The sequence below is a fragment of the Salmo trutta genome, chromosome 20, assembly GCF_901001165.1.
Source record: "Salmo trutta chromosome 20, fSalTru1.1, whole genome shotgun sequence".
In the NCBI taxonomy this organism is placed as follows: domain Eukaryota; kingdom Metazoa; phylum Chordata; class Actinopteri; order Salmoniformes; family Salmonidae; genus Salmo; species Salmo trutta.
Genome location: NC_042976.1, coordinates 8,286,055 through 8,308,139, shown reverse-complemented (window position 1 = coordinate 8,308,139; position 22,085 = coordinate 8,286,055). Strand labels below are relative to the sequence as shown.

Sequence of the window (22,085 nt, the reverse complement as noted above, 5' to 3'; positions counted from 1 at the left end):
AATTCTCTGAGCAGGATGGTCCTCCCCTTCCTTCTCTGAGGAGCGTGTTTTACTTTTCTATTATTTCTCTATTTTCTTTCTTTCTGCATGGTAAGTAATAATTTCACTGTTAGTTTACACCTGATGTGTACAAAGCATGTGACAAATGAAATGTTATTTTATTTGATAGTGTCAAAGATTCTACCAAAGTCAGAGAATCGAAGAAATCACAGGTCAGCTTTCATCGTCCCTGAACAGGGGCGCTGTCTGTTGATGGTGCGCTAAGCCAGCTCTGATCCTGCAGCCCTGGATCACTGAGCTGTGGGCAGCCAGCAGTGTTGGGGAGTAGTGAACTACAAACTACGTGTAAACTACCTTTTGCACACCGGAGGTTGGTGGCACCTTAATTGGGGAGAATGGGCTCGTGATAATGACTGAAGAGAAATAGGTGGAAGGGTATCACATGCTTTCCAAGTGTTTGATGCCATTCCATTTGCTCTGTTCCAGCCATTATTATGAGCCGTTCTCCCTTCAGCAGCTTCCTGTGTTTTTGCAGTAGCTCGGTGGTGGTTGAACTACATTCAAATCTTGGTAGTGTTTTTAGTAGTTAATAACTGTAGTGGGGTAGCTAACTACTGGACACTACTTTTCAGTAGGAAAGAATTTCCTTTCTTTTTTGGTTACTTTAGTTCAGTAAACTATATTTTTCTTAAGGGTAGCTTAAGCATAGCTTCACTTAATCCAGAGTGAAGTAATTGGTAGCTTCATAAACTATATTTTCAGAGTAGCTTCCTCAACGGTGGGAGCCGTTGAGGCTGAGGTGGCGGAGGCTGAGGTGACCCAGCGAGAGAGAGAATAGAGCAGGAGAACTTGACTGCAGAGCTGAGCTGAGCAGAGCTGATCTCCTACAGTATCTGAAGGGTTTGTTGACGTCCAGATCATTGTGCAGGCCATTAATGAACAGGCATCCATCTCCTGGGTGGGTCCCCATGGTCTCACTCAAACGCTACAAAAGAGAAGAACTCACTGCTGTTAGTCAGCCTTGTCAGCCGCTGCAACAGAGAACAACTTACTGCTGTTAGTCAGCCGCTGCAACAGAGAACAACTCACTGCTGTTAGTCAGCTTGGTCAGCCGCTGCAACAGAGAACAACTCACTGCTGTTAGTCAGCCGCTGCAAAAGAGAACAACTCACTGCTGTTAGTCAGCCGCTGCAAAAGAGAACAACTCCCTGGTGTTAGTTAGCCGCTGCAACAGAGAACACCTCACTGCTGTTATTCGAATACTATCCAAAACCTAGTATGCACTGAGAACGCAAAATATTAAGGACACCTGCTCTTTCTATGAAATAAACTGTCAAGTTCAATCCAGGTTAAAATCTATGATCCCTCATTGATGTAATTTGTTAAATCCACCTCAATCAGTGTATTTAAAGGGGAGGAGACAGGATTTTTAAGCCTTGAGACAATTGAGACATGGATTGTGTATGCGTGCCTTTCAGAGGGTGAATGGGCAAGACAAAATATTGAAGTGCCTTTTGAACAGGGTATGGTAGTAGGTGCCAGGTGCACCGGTTTGTGTCAAGAACTGCAACGCTGCTGGGTTTTCACGCTCAACAGTTTCCCCATGTGTATCAAGAATGATCCACCAACCAAACGACATTCAGCCAACTTGATACAACTGTGGGAAGCATTGGAGTTATCATGGGCCAGCATCCCTGTGGAACTCTTTCGACACCTTGTAGTGTCCATTCACCGATTTAATTGAGGCTGTTCTTAGTGCAAAAGGGGATTATAAGTGCACAGTTTTAGGGACAAACTATCAAGGATCTATGGGAACAGTAAAACATGTACAGTCACAATCAGCTTTTTCTCCCCCATACCTGGAGTTACCAGGACAAAATGGGCACGTTCCTTAGGATGTCCACATTATACAGTGAGTAAGCTAGTATCAAATATGAAGTTAATAACCTAGTAACTTAGTTACTTATTTCTTCACAATGCCGAGTAACTTTCCAGTTGTATTTTTGCTAGCTTAACATCAGAGTAACTTTATAATGATGTGGCTTAGATAGAAGCAGTCTAGGCGTAGTCTATTTTTGGCGATAAAACCCATTTTTAATCTCTAAAATCTGTGGGGCCTTCAGACCGTATATCTACAGCTGACTCTGTGAACATGAGCCACACCGCTGATTCAGCACTAGTGGGTTGTTTCTCATAACCGCTGTCTAAAACAAGTTACATCCTAGGATTGGTTTCAAGTCTACACACTGGGAGTACTTCTTATTTAATTTCAACAGGAATATTTATTCCTGTAGAATGTGCGAGGCGTTTGAAATAGAAAGAGTGTGAGGCGGTGTAAAGGTGTACCTTGGCTCTGCAGGAGAAATTCTGACTTAGGTATGCTACAGAGAATCAATCTTTGGTACAGACAATGGTGGAAGCAGCTGCCTGGAAGCTTAGATCTACAGAATGAAACATTTTGCATTTTCATCAAAAGTTTAAATTATTTTAAATTGAGCCAGTTGATTATTTTTCTTTAGGAATGTACATCACCTTGGCATGCCTACAGTGCTTGTTGAAAATGTTCCATGCATAAACACAAATAATCGTACAGATTAAATCAAATATAATAGAATTATATACATTAAATAATATATTATTTGTTTGATTCAGAAGTACTCTATGAAACTCTGTGTACTGCAAAGTCTGTACATATATCATTAGCTCAATGTCAAACATGTTCAAATAGAATCAAGACCTTTCTATCAGGATGTTATACCTTGCTGTGTTGAACTGATTGGGATTAAGGGTTATTGAGAGCTTCTTTCCCTTTTCATTTCCATTCATACAATCAAAGCCATAACACACGGGTGGTTGGAGCAATATGTGGCCAAGCCTGGTCCATTGATCACGTGCTTGGCAATCTCTCTATTGTACAGAATAATATTGTACATAATAACATGATTGATTGCTTTAGTAAGCTCTTTAGTAAGTATAGTGCTATGATTTCCATTTCATTCCCATTAATCAAACTGTTACCACAGCTATCCTCACAGTCACGGATTTAGTGGTTAGCCCTTTGCTAATGGGTAGGGCCATGAGTTTTTCCTGTCTAGTTTTAACTAGGGCCCTGAGTTTTTCCTAGTCAGGTCATGTGGTCAGGAAAAACTTGTAGCATAAATAATGGTTGTTCCAGTACTTTGAAGATCCCACACTTTGAGAGGGGCCATGTCATTGGTGCTCTCCAGCAGATGCTTGCGGAGAGCCCCTAGCTGCTCCTCCAAATCCTGGTGTGATTTTCTGGGATGGAGGAAGGGAGAAGGTGATTATATTGTTCCAATCTCATTATACAAACACATTGACTTACGTCAATTTCCCGACGAGAAAGCCCTGGACTTCATCAATGTCATCCTGTTCACTGTTCCTTTCTGTATAGAAAAATAATAAACTGCCATTAACGTTCTTCAATTAGCATCTGTTGAATATATTTTAATACAGAATAGACATGCACAAACACACTGTTTACTTGTGTGTCATTCACAGCTTTGTATTCAGTGCTTTTTATGGCCTATTCAACACCATATCCAGACAAAAGCATATTTTGAGACTTTGGCTCCTGTAGTGGAAATAAACAACAGAAATATAATATTAACCATAAAAACACTTGTTTTAATCCAAAAATAACAACCAATGATCCTGATGTGTCTGGAATACCGACACCGAATAAGTTGGAAGAAAAACATTTACTTCTAGGACTTCAAGGCCTATAGGAAAGCCTATTTTTTCTTTGTGAGTGGACCGACCCTTTTCATTTCCATGACCTTTCGATTCTTAAAATTTTCTCCACATCTCAGAGACTGTCTGAATGTGGCTTGGTGAACTCTGTGGTACATCTCTGAAAAGAACACATTAGTGGTGATCCTCACAGTGTCAGACCATCCGTTAGTCAGGCCTCAGCTAACTTCCTCTGCTTTTTCCGTGTTCTTCTGCTGAACACTGGCAGCTAATGCAATCCATGTGTAGTACAGTCCTGATGACTTTGTCCTTTTGTGGGTGTTGTTCTTAAAGCCGGCCTTTCTGGCCACCCCTCCCATTCCATCTTCCCACAGGAGCTCAAGGTTGGGACCAGTGACTACGCACCCGTAAAGCACAAGCTTGCTGTCCATTGTCACTTCTAAGCCTTAATACCAACAACATCCGTCTAATATTGGTTTGAAATCCCAATCATATTTTCACATGTACAACAGCACAGCCAACAATATGAGGTGTAGCAGTTGCTGTGTGTGAAGTAGGCCTATTTAAGACTCATTTTGACTTGGAACTAGGCTGAATTTGGTTAATGTTATGTCCCATATAGTTAGCCAACATAATGTGATTCCTGAAACAAAATAAGTAGACTGCAATATACATATAGTCTATTTGGATCTCGGATGTCTCTTTTAGAGGGATTCTAAAAAATAGGCTATAACACAGCAAATAACACGATTCACCAACAATGTCCTGTAGACTATAGGCGATTTTCCCACAAAGTGTTCTTCGTGGGAATGATTCATCCTTCCTACCGATTGTCAGAACCATGGCTCAACAACTAACAGTAGACTAAATACATCAACAATTTGCAGTAGATTGCATGCGTCAACAACTTAGAAAAGCCTATTGTATTGTTACGTGATACCTGGGATCTGTCCATGGTGCTTGAAGTCGAAAGTGATGAAGGTTCATTCCCACGAATGGTGATCCTAAAAATATTTGTTTGTTTATTTTTTTCATGAATGTATTAATATCAGCAAACTGTGTTTCAATTGCTTTTGGCTCTCATGAAACCATATGTCAATGCATGAAACTGGCTGCATGATGTTAGTAGCCTACAGTATTTGGATTGGACTGGATACATTGTTTTCCCACCTTCGATTGGCTGTCGTTTTTATTTTATTATTCTAACCATTGACTTTTGTAGAACATTTTCAACGTGCTTTTGGTTCAATTTTCTTGGTATAAAATCTACTATTTGCTAATTGCCCAGCACTAAACTCACATTCCGTTCTCAATTGCTCATAGTTAATTTTACGAATATCGACTTTCAGTTGTCGGGTCACTTGTGTGTGCTGACTGATCCGCAAGAGCTGAATGCAGGCTATCTGTTCTACGACTACGAGATAAGATTATGAGCCCTTTCTCCTATGCTAGCCTAAAGCCAGGGTAGCCTACAATATGTGTCCACACAAATCGATAGATAGGATATGACAACGAAGAGTGCGTAACATGATCACCGAGTCTTGGATACAGCATCTTCAAGTAGTAGCCTACAATATTTGAAACTAAACGCGCGATGTATGAGGAAGCTTCAGGACCCATCCCACTGTAGTCGGAGCTGCAGTCACTTGCCTCCTTTTGCGCACGCCTTGGACATAAGGATAACGTCTGGCGTTTCTCCACTAACCTACAGCCTACATGCATGTTTGTGGTGCTGAATTTAAACCGACGGGACTGTTTCGTGAGACGTAAATTGTCATTTTGTGGGATCAGAATAAAACATTTTGAATGGCTCGTTTCAACTTGAAATTCAAGTACGAGGGACGTTAGTATGCAGCACCGTCTGTGAAGTTCGGACAACCAACAGCGATATGTAACCGAAATATGACATGGTTTTTTTTGCAAACCTGCCTTGTTTAAAATTATATGCGTTGAGGAATATGAATGCCGTATCCTTAAAACATAAAGGTAGGCTACATGCTTAGACCAGAATACGCTTTTTGATAGCCTTGTCCATCAACATGTGGCACTTTGAAGGTCTGTAGACATTATTATGATGAATCAAGAAGCAACTACTGAAAGGATCATGTGTAATAATTCACACTAATATGAAAACACCTTATTGTTATAATGGATGAGAAATCCAATAAGCTGATCTTAGTTCCTATTTTAGCTGTTCTTTTTGTAATGATAGGCTATCAATATATCTGTCCAGCTGGCAGCAACTCTTGCCACTTTAAGACTGGGGAAAAATTGAGAGGGGCCAGTCAACTTTCTACCCAATATCGGGCAACCGAAGACTTTTACACAGAACTGGAGGATGACAGCCCACCGAAATTGCCGTCAAAATTCAACTTTACTGAACGAGACCTTCAGCGGCACGTGGATTTCAACATCAAAGGAGACGATGTGATAGTGTTTTTACACATTCAAAAGACTGGTGGAACCACGTTTGGAAGGCACTTAGTTAGGAATATTCGTTTGGAGCAGCCATGCGACTGTAAATCAGGGCAGAAGAAATGTACATGCCACCGACCTGGCAAAGACGAGTCCTGGCTGTTCTCTCGGTTCTCTACAGGCTGGAGCTGTGGTTTGCATGCGGACTGGACAGAGCTCACCAACTGTGTGCCTGTCATAATGGACAAGAAGAAAGCTCAAAAGAACAAAAGGTACTGTATAACATTCTATGTGATCTGTGTGTGTGTGTGTGTGTGTGTGTATACACATTTTACTATACTGGAGAATTACCTTTACATTGACAATCACACTTTCAGTAGCATTGCCTTCAAGAAAAAGGGCTTCAACTTCTGCAATTGCAGCATAGCGTTCTTACAGTTAAATGTTGAACTTCGACACTATGAACTGTAATGCAAAACAGATATTTTAAGTTGCCTGAAACAACACTGAGTTGTTGGTGATGCTTTACAGGTCTCAGGGATGTAGACATCCAAATCAAATCCGAATCAAATGTTATTGGTCACATACAGTGGGGCAAAAAAGTATTTAGTCAGCCACCAATTGTGCAAGTTCTCCCACTTAAAAAGATGAGAGAGGCCTGTAATTTTCATCATCGGTACACGTCAACTATGACAGACAAAATGAGAAAAAAAATGCAGAAAATCACATTGTAGGATTTTTAATGAATTTATTTGCAAATTATGGTGGAAAATAAGTATTTGGTCACCTACAAACAAGCAAGATTTCTGGCTCTCACAGACCTGTAACTTCTTCTTTAAGAGGCTCCTCTGTCCTCCACTCGTTACCTGTATTAATGGCACCTGTTTGAACTTGTTATCGGTATAAAAGACACCTGTCCACAACCTCAAACAGTCACACTCCAAACTCCACTATGGCCAAGACCAAAGAGCTGTCAAAGGACACCAGAAACAAAATTGTAGACCTGCACCAGGCTGGGAAGACTGAATCTGCAATAGGTATGCAGCTTGGTTTGAAGAAATCAACTGTGGGAGCAATTATTAGGAAATGGAAGACATACAAGACCACTGATAATCTCCCTCGATCTGGGGCTCCACTTAAGATCTCACCCCGTGGGGTCAAAATGATCACAAGAACGGTGAGCAAAAATCCCAGAACCACACGGGGGGACCTAGTGAATGACCTGCAATGAGCTGGGACCAAGGTAACAAAGCCTACCATCAGTAACACACTACGCCACCAGGGACTCAAATCCTGCAGTGCCAGACGTGTCCCCCTGCTTAAGCCAGTACATGTCCAGGCCCGTCTGAAGTTTGCTAGAGAGCATTTGGATGATCCAGAAGAGGATTGGGAGAATGTCATATGGTCAGATGAAACCAAAATAGAACTTTTTGGTAAAAACTCAACTCGTCGTGTTTGGAGGACAAAGAATGCTGAGTTGCATCCAAAGAACACCATACCTACTGTGAAGCATGGGGGTGGAAACAGCATGCTTTGGGGCTGTTTTTCTGCAAAGGGACCAGGACGACTGATCCGTGTAAAGGAAATAATGAATGGGGCCATGTATCGTGAGATTTTGAGTGAAAACCTCCTTCCATCAGCAAGGGCATTGAAGATGAAACGTGGCTGGGTCTTTCAGCATGACAATGATCCCAAACACACCGCCCGGGCAACGAAGGAGTGGCTTCGTAAGAAGCATTTCAAGGTCCTGGAGTGGCCTAGCCAGTCTCCAGATCTCAACCCCATAGAAAATCTTTGGAGGGAGTTGAAAGTCCATGTTGCCTAGCGACAGCCCCAAAACATCACTGCTCTAGAGGAGAGCTGCATGGAGGAATGGGCCAAAATACCAGCAACATTGTGTGAAAACCTTGTGAAGACTTACAGAAAACGTTTGACCTGTGTCATTGCCAACAAAGGGTATATAACAAAGTATTGAGATAAACTTTTGTTATTGACCAAATACTTATTTTCCACCATAATTTACAAATAAATTCATAAAAAAATCCTACAATGTGATTTTCTGGATTTTTTCCCCTCATTTTGTCTGTCATAGTTGAAGTGTACCTATGATGAAAATTACAGGCCTCTCTCATCTTTTTAAGTGGGAGAACTTGCACAATTGGTGGCTGACTAAATACTTTTTTGCCCCACTGTACATATGAGATGAGTAATGTAAGATATGTAAACATGATTAAAGTGGCATTATTTAAAGTGACTAGTGATCCATTTATTAAGGTGGCCAATGATGTGAGTCTGTATGTAGGCAGCAGCCTCTCTGAGTTAGTGATTGCTGTTTAACAGTCTGATGGCATTGCGATAGAAGCTGTTTTTCAGTCTCTCGGTCCCAGCTTTGATGCACCTGTACTGACCTTGCCAACTGGATAGTAGTGGGGTGAACAGGCAGTGGCTCGGGTGGTTGTTGTCCTTGATTATCTTTTTGGCCTTCCTGTGACATCGGGTGCTGTAGGTGTCCTGGAGGGCAGGTAGTTTGTCCCCGGTGATGCGTTGTGCAGACCGCACCACCCTTTGGAGAGCCTTGCGGTTGAGGGTGGTGCAGTTGCCGAACCTGGCGGTGATACAGCCCGACAGGATGCTCTCAACTGTGCATCTGTAAAAGTTTGTCAGAGTTTTAGGTGACAAGCCAAATTTCTTCAGCCTCCTGAGGGTGAAGAGGAACTGTTGCGCCTTCTTCACCATACTGTCTATGTGGGTGGACCATTTCAGTTTGTCTGTGATGTGTATGCCGAGGAAGTAACATTTTTCCACCTTCTCCACTATGTCCCGTCGATGTGGATAGAGGGGTGCTCTGTTGTTTCCTAAAGTTCACCATCATGTCCTTTGTTTTGTTGACGTTGAGTGAGAGGTTGTTTTCCTGACAGCACACTCTGAGTGCCCTCACCTCCTCCCTGTAAGCTGTCTTGTCATTGTTTAGGAATCAAGCCCACTACTATTGTGTCATCTGCAAACTTGATGATTGAGTTGGAGGCGTGCATGGCCACACAGTCATGGGTGAACAGGGAGTACAGGAGTGGGCTGAGCCCGCACCCTTGTGGGGCCCCAGTGTTGAGGATCAGCGAAGTGGAGATGTTGTTTCCTACCTTCACCACCTGGGGGTGGCCCGTCAGAAAGTCCAGGACCCAATTGCATAGGGCGGGGTTGAGACCCAGGGCCTCAAGCTTAATGATGAGCTTGGAGGGTACTATGGTGTTGACTGCTGAGCTGTAGTCAATTAACAGCATTCTTACATAGGTATTCTAGATGGCGCCGACAGAGATAGTCGCCTCGCTTCAAGTCCTTTGGAAACTATGCAGTATTTCATTTTTTTATGTATTATTGCTTATATTGTTACCCCAGGAAATCTTAAGTCATATTACATTCAGCCGGGAAGAACTATTGGATATAAGAGCGACTTCAACTTACCAACATTACGACCAGGAATACGACTTTCCCGAAGCGGATCCTCTGTTTGGACCACCACCCAGGACAATGGATCTAATCCCAGAAGCCCACCCAAAACAAAGGAGCCGCAGAAAGGGCAGACGGAGCGGCCTCCTGGTCAGGCTCCGAAGACATGCACATCGCCCACCGCTCCCGAGTATACTACCCGCCAATGTCCTCTTGACAACAAGGTAGATGAAATTCCAGCAAGGATGGCCTTCCAGAGAGACAACAGAGATTGAAACATTCTCCGTTTCACGGAAACATGGCACCAAGAGGTCCCTCAAGGCACTTCACTGGACTCTATGTAAACTGGAAACCATATATCCTGAGTCTGCATTTATTGTAGCTGGGAATTTTAACAAAGCAAATTTGAGATCAAGGCTACCTAAATTCTATCAGCATATCGATTGCACGACGTGCGGGGGTAATATACTCGATCACTGCTACTCTAACTTCCGCAATGCATACAAAGCCCTCCCCCGCCCTCCCTTGGGCAAATCCGACCTCAACGCTATCTTGCTCCTACCATCTTAAAGGCAGAAACTCAAACAGGCTGTACCAGTGACGAGAACCATTCAACACTGGTCTGACCAATCGGAATCCATGCTTCAAGATTTTTTCTATCATGCGGACTGGGATATGTTCCGGTTAGCCTCACAGAACAATATCGATCTATACGTTGAGTCAGTGAGTGAGTTTATGAAGAAGTGCATTGGAGATGTTGTACCCGCTGTGACTATTAAAACCTACCCAAATCGTGGATGGCTGGCAGCATTCGCGCAAAGCTGAAAGCGCGAACCATTGCTTTTAACCATGGAAAGAGGTCTGGGAATATGGCTGAATATAAACAGTGTAGTTATTCCCTCCGCAAGGCAATCAAACAAGCGAAATGCCAGTACAGGGACAAAGAGTCGCAATTCAACGGCTCAGCCATTAGACGTATTTGGCAGGGTCTACAGAAAATCACAGACTATAAAAAGAAAACCTGCCAGTTCATGGACACCGACGTCACGCTTCTAGACAAACTAAACACCTTCTTTGCCTGCTTTGAGGATAATACAGTGCCACCGTCGCAGCCCGCTAACAAGGACTGCGCCCCCCCCATGTGTATTTGACCAATACCATTTGATTTGATTTGATTCCTCTTGTCCAGATGGGATAGGGCAGTGTGCAGTGTGATGTTGATGGTGGACCAGTTAACCGAGAGATTTTAAATGCAGCTGGTGGCAATCAATCACTCTCTGCACAGAGAGTAGTGCTGCAGAAGACAGTGGATGGATGTGATAGAAACCTGAAATATCATAAAAGTTTGGTTACAGTGATGAGTTGTGTCAGGCAGAGTGGAATGTGTAAGCCAATAAGGTGTTACCAATAAAATGGGCATCTCTGCAATAACAATTAACTGAACCATGAAATGTTGCCACTGCTAGGAATTGGCGATGCTTGCTATATGCCCAGAAGTGTTAAGTAAGTGCTTTCTGTTTGATTTGCTTGTCACTTTCCCTTGAACTCGCCTGAAAACATCACGGGGTACAAGGAAAGGGAGGGTGGGAAAAGTCACATGAAGTTCATCCGTCTTTAGTCTCTCTCCTTCACCGCTATGAAAAGATGGATATTAATGTAGAACATAAGGGGTGTTGGCCAGTCACAAGGTTCAGAGCTGGAGGATTCTGAACGCAGCTCTGTTTTCTCTTTTCACCACTATCGACCTCTTGAGCTGTAGTGACCACACACAAACTGCCGTTACCACTTTTGGCTTGTCTACAGCCAAGCCTTTCAAGTCGACATCTACAGTGTAGCCTATTCATTTCACTATTCGTGTTCAAACATGATGTGGTCAGTGTATACACCATTGAGAAAATCTTTGATTTTATGTTTTATATTTTTTTTTTTGGGGGGGGGTGGATTACAGGAGGGCTATTCAAGAGGACCATCTAAAAGGCATGCCAGTTTATAGTGTGGGTTGTGTGAGTTTTACCCTTTTGTCTGGTATCTGTTTCTGTGCAAGCGCTCTCTTCAAGTCAACCATGTAATCTCTAATCTAATCCATTATAGCTTCCTTTTAAGAATTGTATCTCCGCTGCTGACTGTCTGTGGCATGAATTGTAATGTGTCCTCCAGACATGATGTTCATTTTCATAAAGAGTTCAGTGAAAATCTCACTTTAAAAGTTAATATTATTTTAACTCATACCCAAATAATGTTGACTAATCCTAAAATCATGTTTGTGGTCTAAGCATAAATTGGAGAAAAAACACTTAAAAAACCCTACCTCAAAAATGTGTATCTCGAACAGACCGTTTAAAAAATGCTTGCTATTTCCTCATACATTACCAGTCAAAAGTTTTAGAACACCAACTCGTTCAAGGGTTTTTCTTTATTTTTTTTACTATTTTCTCGATTGTAGAATAATAGTGAAGACATCAAAACTATGAAATAACACATATGGAATCCTGTAGTAATGACATTAGATTATGTTAGGACAGCACCTAAACAAGAAAAACCACACAGCCATTTTCCAAGCAAGGAGAGGCGTCACAAAAACCAGAAATACAGCTAAAATGAATCACTAACCTTTGATGATCTTCAACAGATGGCACTCATAGGACTTCATGCTACACAATACATGTATGTTTTGCTCGATAAAGTTCATATTTATATCCAAAAACCCCATTTTACATTGGCGTGTAATGTTCAGAAATGTTTGCCTCCCAAAACTCCGGTGAATGAGCACATCAATTTACAGAAATACTCATCATAAACGTTGCTAAAATATTCAACAGTTATTTAAAGAATTATAGATACACTTCTCCTTAATGCAACCGCTGTGTCAGATTTCAAAAAACCTTTACGGCGAAAGCAAATTTTGCAATAATCTGAGTACAGCGTTCAGACACGAAACAAAACCCGGCATTTTGTGGAGTCAACAAAACTCAGAAATAATATTATAAATATTCACTTACCTTTGATGATCATCATCAGAATGCACTCCCAGGCATCCCAGGTCCACTATAAATGTTTGTTTTGTTCGATAAAGTCCATCATTTATGTCCAAATACCTCCTTTTGTTTGCGCATTCAGTCCACTACTCCAAATGCAGGAAGCGCGTGCAAATGTCACGACGAAAAGACAACATTCTAAAGACTGTTGACATCTAGTGGATGCCTTAGGAAGTGCAAAATTAACCCTAAGTCACTGTATACTGGATAGGGAATCACTTGAAAAACTACAAACCTCAGATTTCCACACTTCCTGGTTGGATTTTCTCAGGTTTTTGCCTGTCTTATGAGTACTGTTATACTCACAGACATTCAAACAGTTTTAGAAACTTCAGAGTGTTTTCTATCCAAATCTACTAATAATATGCATATCCTACCTTCTGAGCCTGAGTAGCAGGCAGTCAAAATCCGGACGTCAAAATACTGCCCCCTACCCTAGAGAAATTAAGTGTGCCTTGAATTCTAAATAAATCCCAGACAGTGTCACCAGCAAAGCACCCCCGCACCAACACACCTCCTCCATGCTTAACGGTGGGAACCACACATGCAGAGATGCACATGCGTTCACCTACTCTGCGTCTCACAAAGACAAAGCTGTCATCAAGGTAAAGGGTGGCTACTTTGAATAATCTCAAATATAAAATATATTTTGATTTCTTTAACACTTTTGATTTCATATGTGTTATGTGTTATTTCATAGTTATGATATCTTTACTATTATTCTGCAATATAGAAAATAGTAAAATAAAGAAAAACCCTTGAATGAGTTGGTGTGTCCAAGCTTTTTATTGCTACTGTATATATACACATACAAAAGTATCTGGACACCCCTTTCAATTAGTTGATTCAGCTTTTTCAGCCACACACGTAGGAAGTGGTACTCGCTAAGCAAGCAGCGTGACATCCGTTATACATATTTGTATACTTTAGAATCTTACGGATTGACTACAGTGTTTTGAATAACTATTGAATTGTATAGGAAGACCATAACAATATGTGCCGAATCATTCTCCAAAGCATTGAAACACCTTCTGTTGTCTTCCTGGGATTGACCTCTCCGGTCCTCTGTCATCTGATGACCTTCTGCAGGAGGCAGGCCTCTGTCTGCTAGACACAGAATGCACTACATAATAATTACCAGGGCTGCTCATCTGATCTGTGGTGAGAAGATTAAAAGTACCAACACATATGGCCCCGGAGCCTCAACAATAACATGGAAAGAAGGAAACCCAACTAAAGCCTTTTTATGCACCAAATGAATACTCAGAATTAGGGTTGCAAAGGGTCGGAAACTTTCCGGTAAATTTCCGGAAATTTTCCATTGGAAAGTTAATTTAGCTAAATTCATCAAAAAAGCTAGCTTATAACAGTGAACCTTTTTTTGTAGGATACACAAAAGGCAATTCTACTGTAGGTCTTGTGGCATATTTTGGTTAAACTATCCCCAATTCAATGGAATTGCAACCCTCTGCATGCACAGTGAATTCTTCAACCAAATGTGCAGTGCACTCTTCCATCACTTGTACAACTGATTCTCAAGATCTTGCACACTAATGAGATGCTATTGAGCCCACACTACTACACTGTCTGAGCCAAGGACTACATGCTTTCTGGTAAGTTTTGATTCAATACTGGGTGGGGTGAATTTATTTGAAATGACATACATCATTTTTTGTTAACTAGTAAATAGTAGCCTACAGCAAAGTGTGTTTAAATCATTTCTAATGTGTTAACAATTTCTGCGAGTTAGTTTTGGCTACCATGTGGGTTTTAGCTTGCTTGAGCCTGCTAACTGAGGAGTGTTAATTCACCTGTTTCCATTGTTTCATTTAAAAAAAATATCTTACAAAGGAGTTGTTTAATCTAACTGCTTAACTATTTATCTTTACATGGAATTGTATTTATTTTTTACAAAATGTTTTCTAATCTTTACAGGAAAATGCCAGGGCACTATCTGATGTGTGGAGACATTTCACTGCAGCTAATGTAGAAGGAAAAGCTATGTACATTTGCAAATACTGTGCCAAATCATATGTGAAGAATGCAACAAAGATGCAGAATCATCTGGCCAAGTGCATAGAGTTCCCTCAGCGCTCACAACAAGCAACCTTTGACAAAAGTCCCTCTACTTCTATTTGAGGTGAAAATGATGAATCAAACACGTTATCGATAGCAACAGCTCATGGTCCTCCTGGAATCAGAGGTTTTTTTTTACTCAATGGAGGAAAGTAGTCAGAGAAATGCTGATGAATGTCTTGCTTGAGCTGTGTATGCAACTGGTTCACCTCTGATGCTCACAGGCAATGTGTATTGGAAGAGATTTCCAAATGTTCTTTGCCCAGCATACACCCCTCCAACCAGACATGCTTTATCTACTCATTTGCTGGATGCAGAGTTCAACAGAGTTCAAGTGAAGGTCAAGCAAATCATAGAGAAAGCAGATTGTATTCCAATTAGAGGTCGGCCGATTATGATTTTTCAACGCCGATATCGGTACCGATTATTGGGCCCGAAAACCCCGGTGCCGATTAATCGGCCGATTTGTTTATTTATTTGTAATAATGACAATTACACCAATACTGAATTAACACTTATTTTAACTTAATATAATACATAAATACTATCAATTTAGCCTCAAATAAATAATGAAACATGTTCAATTTGGTTTAAATCATGCAAAAACAAAGTGTTGGAGAAGAAAGTAAAAGTGCAATCTGTGCCATGTAAAAAAGCTAACGTTTAAGTTCCTTGCTCAGAACATGAGCACATATGAAAGCTGGTGGTTCCTTTTAACATGAGTCTTCAATATTCCCAGGTAAGAAGTTTTAGGTTGTAGTTATTATAGGAATTATAGGACTATTTCTCTCTATACGATTTGTATTTCATATACCTTTGACTATTGGATGTTCTTATAGGCACTTTAGTATTTCCAGTGTAACAGTATAGCTTCCGTCCCTCTCCTCACTCCTACCTGGGCTCAAACCAGGAACACATCGACAACAGCCACCCTCGAAGCAGCGTTACCCATGCAGAGCAAAGGGAACAACTACTCCAAGTCTCAGAGCGAGTGACGTTTGAAACGCTATTAGCGCACCCGGCTAACTAGCTAGCCATTTCACATCGGTTACACCAGCCTAATCTTGGGAGTTGATAGGCTTGAAGTCATAAACAGCGCAATGCTTGAAGAATTGAAAAGGGCTGCTGGCAAAACGCACAAAAGTGCTGTTTGAATGAATGCTTACGAGCATGCTGGTGCCTACCACCGCTCAGTCAGACTGCTCTATCAAATATCAAATCATAGACTTAATTATAATATAATAAACACACAGAAATACGAGCCTTAGGTCATTAATATGGTCAAATCCGGAAACTGTCATCTCGAAAACAAAACGTTTATGTTTTTAGTGAAATACGGAACCGTTCCGTATTTTATCTAACGGGTGGCATCTCTAAGTCTAAATATTCCTGTTACATTGCACAACCTTCAATGTTATGTCATAATTACATAATATTCTGGCAAATTAGTTCGCAACGAGCCAGGCGGCCCAAACTGTTGCATATACCCTGACTCTGCGTGCAATGAACACAAGAGAACTGACACAATTTCACCTGGTTAATATTGCCTGCTAACCTGGATTTCTTTTAGCTAAATATGCAGCTTTAAAAATATATACTTCTGTGTATTGATTTTCAGAAAGGCATTGATGTTTATGGTTAGGTACAGTCGTGCAACGATTGTGCTTTTTTTCGCAAATGCGCTTTTGTTAAATCATCCCCCGTTTGGCGAAGTTGGCTGTCTTTGTTAGGAAGAAATAGTATTCACACAGTTCGCAACGAGCCAGGCGGCCCAAACTGCTGCATATACCCTGACTCTGTTGCAGAGGTGACACATTTTCCCTTGTTAAAAGAAATTCATGTTAGCAGGCAATATTAACTAAATATGCAGGTTTAAAAATATATACTTGTGTATTGGTTTTAAGAAAGACATTGATGTTTATGGTTAGGTACACGTTGGAGCAACGACTCCTTTTTCGCGAATGCGCACCGCATCGATTATATGCAATGCAGGACAGGCTAGATAAACTAGTAATATAATCAACCATGTGTAGTTAACTAGTGATTGTGATTGATTGATTGATTGATTGTTTTTCATAACATAAGTTTAATGCTAGCTAGCAACTAACCTTGCCTTCTTACTGCATTCGCGTAACAGGCAGACTCCTCATGGAGTGCAATGTAAAGTTGGTGGTTAGAGCGTTGGGCTAGTTAACTGTAAGGTTGCAAGATTGAATCCCCAAGCTGACAAGGTAAAAATCTGTCGTTCTGCCCCTGAACAAGGCAGTTAACCCACCGTTCCTAGGCCAGCATTGAAAGTAAGAATGTGTTCTTAACTGACTTGCCTAGTTAAAAAATATTATTTAAATTTTTTTTTTTTAAATTGGCCAAAAAATACCGATTACCGATTGTTATGAAAACTTGAAATCGGCCCTAATTAATCGGCCATTCCGATTAATCGGTCGACCTCTAATTGCAATCATCTCTGATGGATGGTTGAATGTTCGTGGGCAAGGAATAAATAACTACATCACCCCTCAACCAGTATTCTAGAAGAGCACAGACACAAGGGACAACAGACACACCGGTCTCTACATTGCAGATGAGCTGAAGGCAGTCATCAATGACCTTGGACCACAGAAGGTATTTGCACTGGTGACAGACAATGCTGTGAACATGAAGGCTGCTTGGTCTAAAGTGGAGGAGTCCTATTCTCACATCACACCTATTGGCTGTGCTGCTCATGCATTGAATCTGCTCCACAAGGACATCATGGCACTGACAACAATGGATACACTCTACAAGAGAGCCAAGGAAGTGGTTATGTATGTGAAGGATCATCAAGTTATAGCAGCAATCTACCTCACGAAGCAAAGTGAGAAGAATAAGAGCACCACATTGAAGCTTTCCAGATGGTGTTGTCATCATATTGTACAGTCTCCTGGAGGGAAGGAGTCACTCCAAGAAATGGCCATATCACAGTCTGCCGATTTGGACAGCCCCATCAAGAGGATCCTCCTTGATTATGTATTTTGGGAGAGAGTGGTAAGCAGCCTGAAACTCCTGAAACCTATAGCAATAGCCATTGCACAGATTGAGGGAGACAATGCCATCCTGTCTGATGTTCAGACTCTGCTTGCAGATGTAAGAGAATAAATCCGTACTGCCCTGCCCACCAAGCAGAGGAAACTGCAGTTCTGAAATACATCAAAAAGTGTGAAAACTTCTGCCTGAAGCCCATACACGCCGCAGTGTACATGTTGGACCCCAAGTATGCTGGCAAGAGCATCCTGTCTGGTGCAGAGATCAACAAGGCCTATGATGTCATCACTACTGTGTCTCGCCACCTTGGCCTGGATGAGGGCAAGGTTCTTGGCAGTCTGGCGAAGTACACTTCCAAGCAAGGGCTTTGGGATGGAGATACAATATGGCAGTTGTGCCAACATATCTCATCAGCCACCTAGTAGAAGGGACTTTGTGGATCTGAGGCTCTTTCCCCTGTTGCCTCCATCATCCTCCAAATCCCACCAACATCAGCCACCTCAGAGCGCAGCTGGTCCTTGTTTGGGAACACACACACCAAAGCACGCAACAGGCTGACCAAAACAAGGGTTGAAAAATTGGTGGCTTTCCGGGCAAATTTGAGGCTTTTTGAGCCTGACAACGAGCCATCCTCAACAATGTTGGAAAGTGACAGTGAGGATGAGGCCTCAGAGTCTGATGTTCAAGGGGTGGACATTGAGGAGGTCCAGGGAGAAGACATGGAAGCCTGAGAGGAAGACAACCAAAGCTTTAGTTTCTGGACTATCATTTTATAGATGTATGTTGAAAATGTTTTTGGGAGATGCGATGGATCATTAATGTTCATTCAATCTTCCCTTTCTTTTGTTGTTCAGTGAAATCATCCCATGTGAAGAGTCAACTCATTTAATTAAAGTTACATTTGTAACTAAATAATTTTTTAACATTTCTATTGGAAGGTTTTAATCATTTGCAATTATGTCTACTTATGATAAGGTCATGTTTATGTTTCTGTCTCCATATGATTTGGTAAATATATCCAATGCAAAAAAACATCTACATTTAAATGGTATTACTATTCAATTGCATATATTTCCGTTAATTCCCATATATTCCCTTTAATTCCCACGGAAAGTTTCCACCTCTGAATATACCCCAAAATGTGCAACCCTACTCAGAATCATATTTTTCAAGGAACTTGAAGAGACCTCACATCATTACATTATCGCTCTCAGAACAGTGTCAGATGGTGTTCTATTCAGCTGGAATGGAGCATGGTGTGATTTTCACACACCACCCCTGAAAGCTGAGAGTGTGTGAGCGCAAGGTGCTCAAGTCACCTTAGTTACTAACCAGAGAGTGAGAGAGAGTGGGGGAGTGAGAGCAAAACAGAGAGTGAGAGAGAGAAACAGAGAGAGAGAAACAGAGAGTGAGAGAGAGCGATTGAGAGAGAGAAACAGAGAGAGAGTGCGAGAGAGAGAAACAGAGACAGTGAGGGAGAAAGAGTGAGAGAAACAGAGAGAGAAAGAGAGTGAGAGAGAGAAACAGAAAGAAAAATAGAGTGAGAGAGAGAGACAGAGAGATGGCATGAGAGAGAGAGAAACAGAAAGAAACAAAGAGAGAGAGAGAGACAGAGAGAAACAGAGAGAGAAACAGAGAGAGAGAAAGAGAAACAGAGAGAAAGCGAGAAACAGAGAAAGAGAGATTGAAAAACAGAGAGAGAGAGAAACAAAGGGGTGACTGTTGTTTCTGCCACTGCTACTGATTATCCAGCAGTCTCTGTCCTTGCTTAAATTATTGACAACATTGCTGCAAACTTTGGCGAAATGGCAAATCAAAGCCCCGCTCTGCCAGATGACTTTGTCATGCAAAGTAACAAAGTTCATGCTGTCTCATTGATTTACCAAATGAATACAAAGTTAATTATGGTCTTTAATGATTGTTTTCATCTCATTTGATGGAATGACATTCAATGTTTTACTTTGTCTTCATCTTCATTGGCTTGCTGCAGCCTGCAGTTGTTACACACAACTATAAATATCAGCAAGAACCATCAATTTAAAAATGAAAAACTCTGTTTAGCAGTCGTCTTGACATTTAACAAATCACTGGCATAGCTGTGGAAAAATAAGTAGATTGACTTTCTATATCCCCATCTTAAATCTGCTTAAGATTCAATTATTGAAGTATTAGTACATTTGATATTATCTACAGTGCTTCTTCTCACCTGTTCTGTTTTCAAAGTTTTCACATATGATTGAGCTTAAATTTCACATGTATAAAATTTAGAGTTCACATTTTCACCTCATATATAGCATCTATTCACCTCATGTGGAATTGCAAGTTCATATTTGAAAAACGTTAAACCTGTTAGGGACAGACGTTCCGCTAGCGGAACTCCTCACCAATATCCAATAGTAGAGCGTGGCGCGAAATACAAACACCTAAAAAATGCTATAACTTCAATTTCTCAAACATATGACTATTTTACACCATTTTAAAGATAAGACTCTCGTTAATCTAACCACACTGTCCGATTTCAAAAAGGCTTCACAGTGAAAGCAAAACATTAGATTATGTCAGGAGAGTACCCTCCCAAAAATAATCACACAGCCATTTTCAAAGCAAGCATATATGTCACAAAAATCAAAACCACAGCTAAATGCAGCACTAACCTTTGATGATCTTCATCAGATGACACTCCTAGGACATTATGTTATACAATACATGCATGTTTTGTTCAATCAAGTTCATATTTATATCAAAAACCAGCTTTTTACATTAGCATGTGATGCTCAGAACTAGCATACCCACCGAAAACTTCCGGTGAATTTACTAAATTACTCACGATAAACGTTGACAAAAAACATAACAATTATTTTAAGAATTATAGATACAGAACTCCTTTATGCAATCGCGGTGTCCGATTTTAAAATAGCTTTTCCGCGAAAGCACATTTTGCAATATTCTGAGTACATAGCCCGGCCATCACGGCTAGCTATTTTGACACCCACCAAGTTTGGCACTCACCAAACTCAGATTTACTATAAGAAAAATTGGATTACCTTTGCTGTTCTTCGTCAGAATGCACTCCCAGGACTTCTACATCAACAACAAATGTTGTTTTGGTTGGAAATAATCCATAGTTATATTGAAATAGCTCCGTTTTGTTCGTGCGCTCAGGTAACTATCCGAAGGGTGACGCGGCGGCGCGTTTCGCGACAAAAATTTTCAAAAGATTCCATTACCGTACTTCGAAGCATGTCAAACGCTGTTTAAAATCAATTTTTATGCGATTTTTCTCGTAAAATAGCGATAATATTCCGACCGGGAGACGTTGTATCTGTTCAAACAGTGAAAGAAAAAAATGGAGTCGTCTCGTGCACGAGCGCCTCAGTGTCATTGTTCCCAGAAGGACCACTCACAAAAACACCTGCAGTTGTTTGCCCAGAGACTGCAGAGCTATCATTCCACTTTCTGGCGCCTTCTGAGAGCCAATGGAAGCCTTAGAAAATGTCACGTTACAGCAGAAATGCTGTATTTTTGATAGAGAGGCTACAGAAGGACAAGAAATGGTCAGACATGGCACTTCCTGTATAAGTTCTGTTATACTCACAGACACCATTCAAACAGTTTTAGAAACTTTAGAGTGTTTTCTATATAAATCTACTAATTATATGCATATTCTAGTTTATTGGGCAGGAGTAGTAACCAGATTAAATCGGGTACGTTTTTTATCCGGCCGTGAAAATACTGCCCCCGATCCCTAACAGGTTGTGAAAATCATATTTGCAGTTTCACATCTAAAAAAACTCCACGTGTAAATCTCACTTTCACATGTGGAATTGCAAGTTCACATGAGGGGTTAAAATGGTGTTATTCTCCTCACATGAAAAGGTGGTTTCAATATGCTGTAGCAATGTTTCCACATGTGGAATTGCAATGGATGTAATGCCATTCTGTAAAATTAAAAGGTTACATCGCCTACCTGAGTATAGTAATTCAAGTGTGTTAAAAATAATAATGTCATATTTCTGTGTCATCCACTCCACTATTACTGTAGTCGTCCATGGTGTTGCATTGATACACATGTATACTTAACACTATCACTAGGCGGAGGCATTCGGAGTGTTACTGCTGCAGGCGCATGCCTCTCTTCTTTCGCACGTTGGTCCGTGACTGTTGGAAGAAGTCTGGTGAAAAGAACAGAAAAGCTAGCTCTCCGTGTTTCCTTTTTTAAAATCCTGTTTTACGGTTTGTACGCGTGGTTATGTATTCAAAAGATAACATGTTTAAATAAACTGCGTCCCAGAGTAGCCAAGTAGCTAGCTAGCTCACTTTTATATGCAAGTCAATGAGAACATTTATAACGAGAAATAAATGTGTGTGTCTGTGTGTGTG

General features: G+C 41.0%; 1 protein-coding gene across 1 annotated transcript in view; it reads left to right on the top strand.

The window, feature by feature from the left end:
• The first annotated feature begins 5,003 nt into the window (after positions 1-5,003).
• LOC115155507 (heparan-sulfate 6-O-sulfotransferase 3-B) overlaps positions 5,004-22,085 on the top strand; it is a 127,770-nt gene continuing 110,688 nt past the window's right edge. The window contains exon 1 of the mRNA XM_029702173.1: positions 5,004-6,401. Within this exon, the coding sequence (XP_029558033.1) occupies positions 5,863-6,401 (539 nt within the window). The 5' untranslated portion in view covers positions 5,004-5,862. The remainder of the gene's footprint in view (positions 6,402-22,085) is intronic.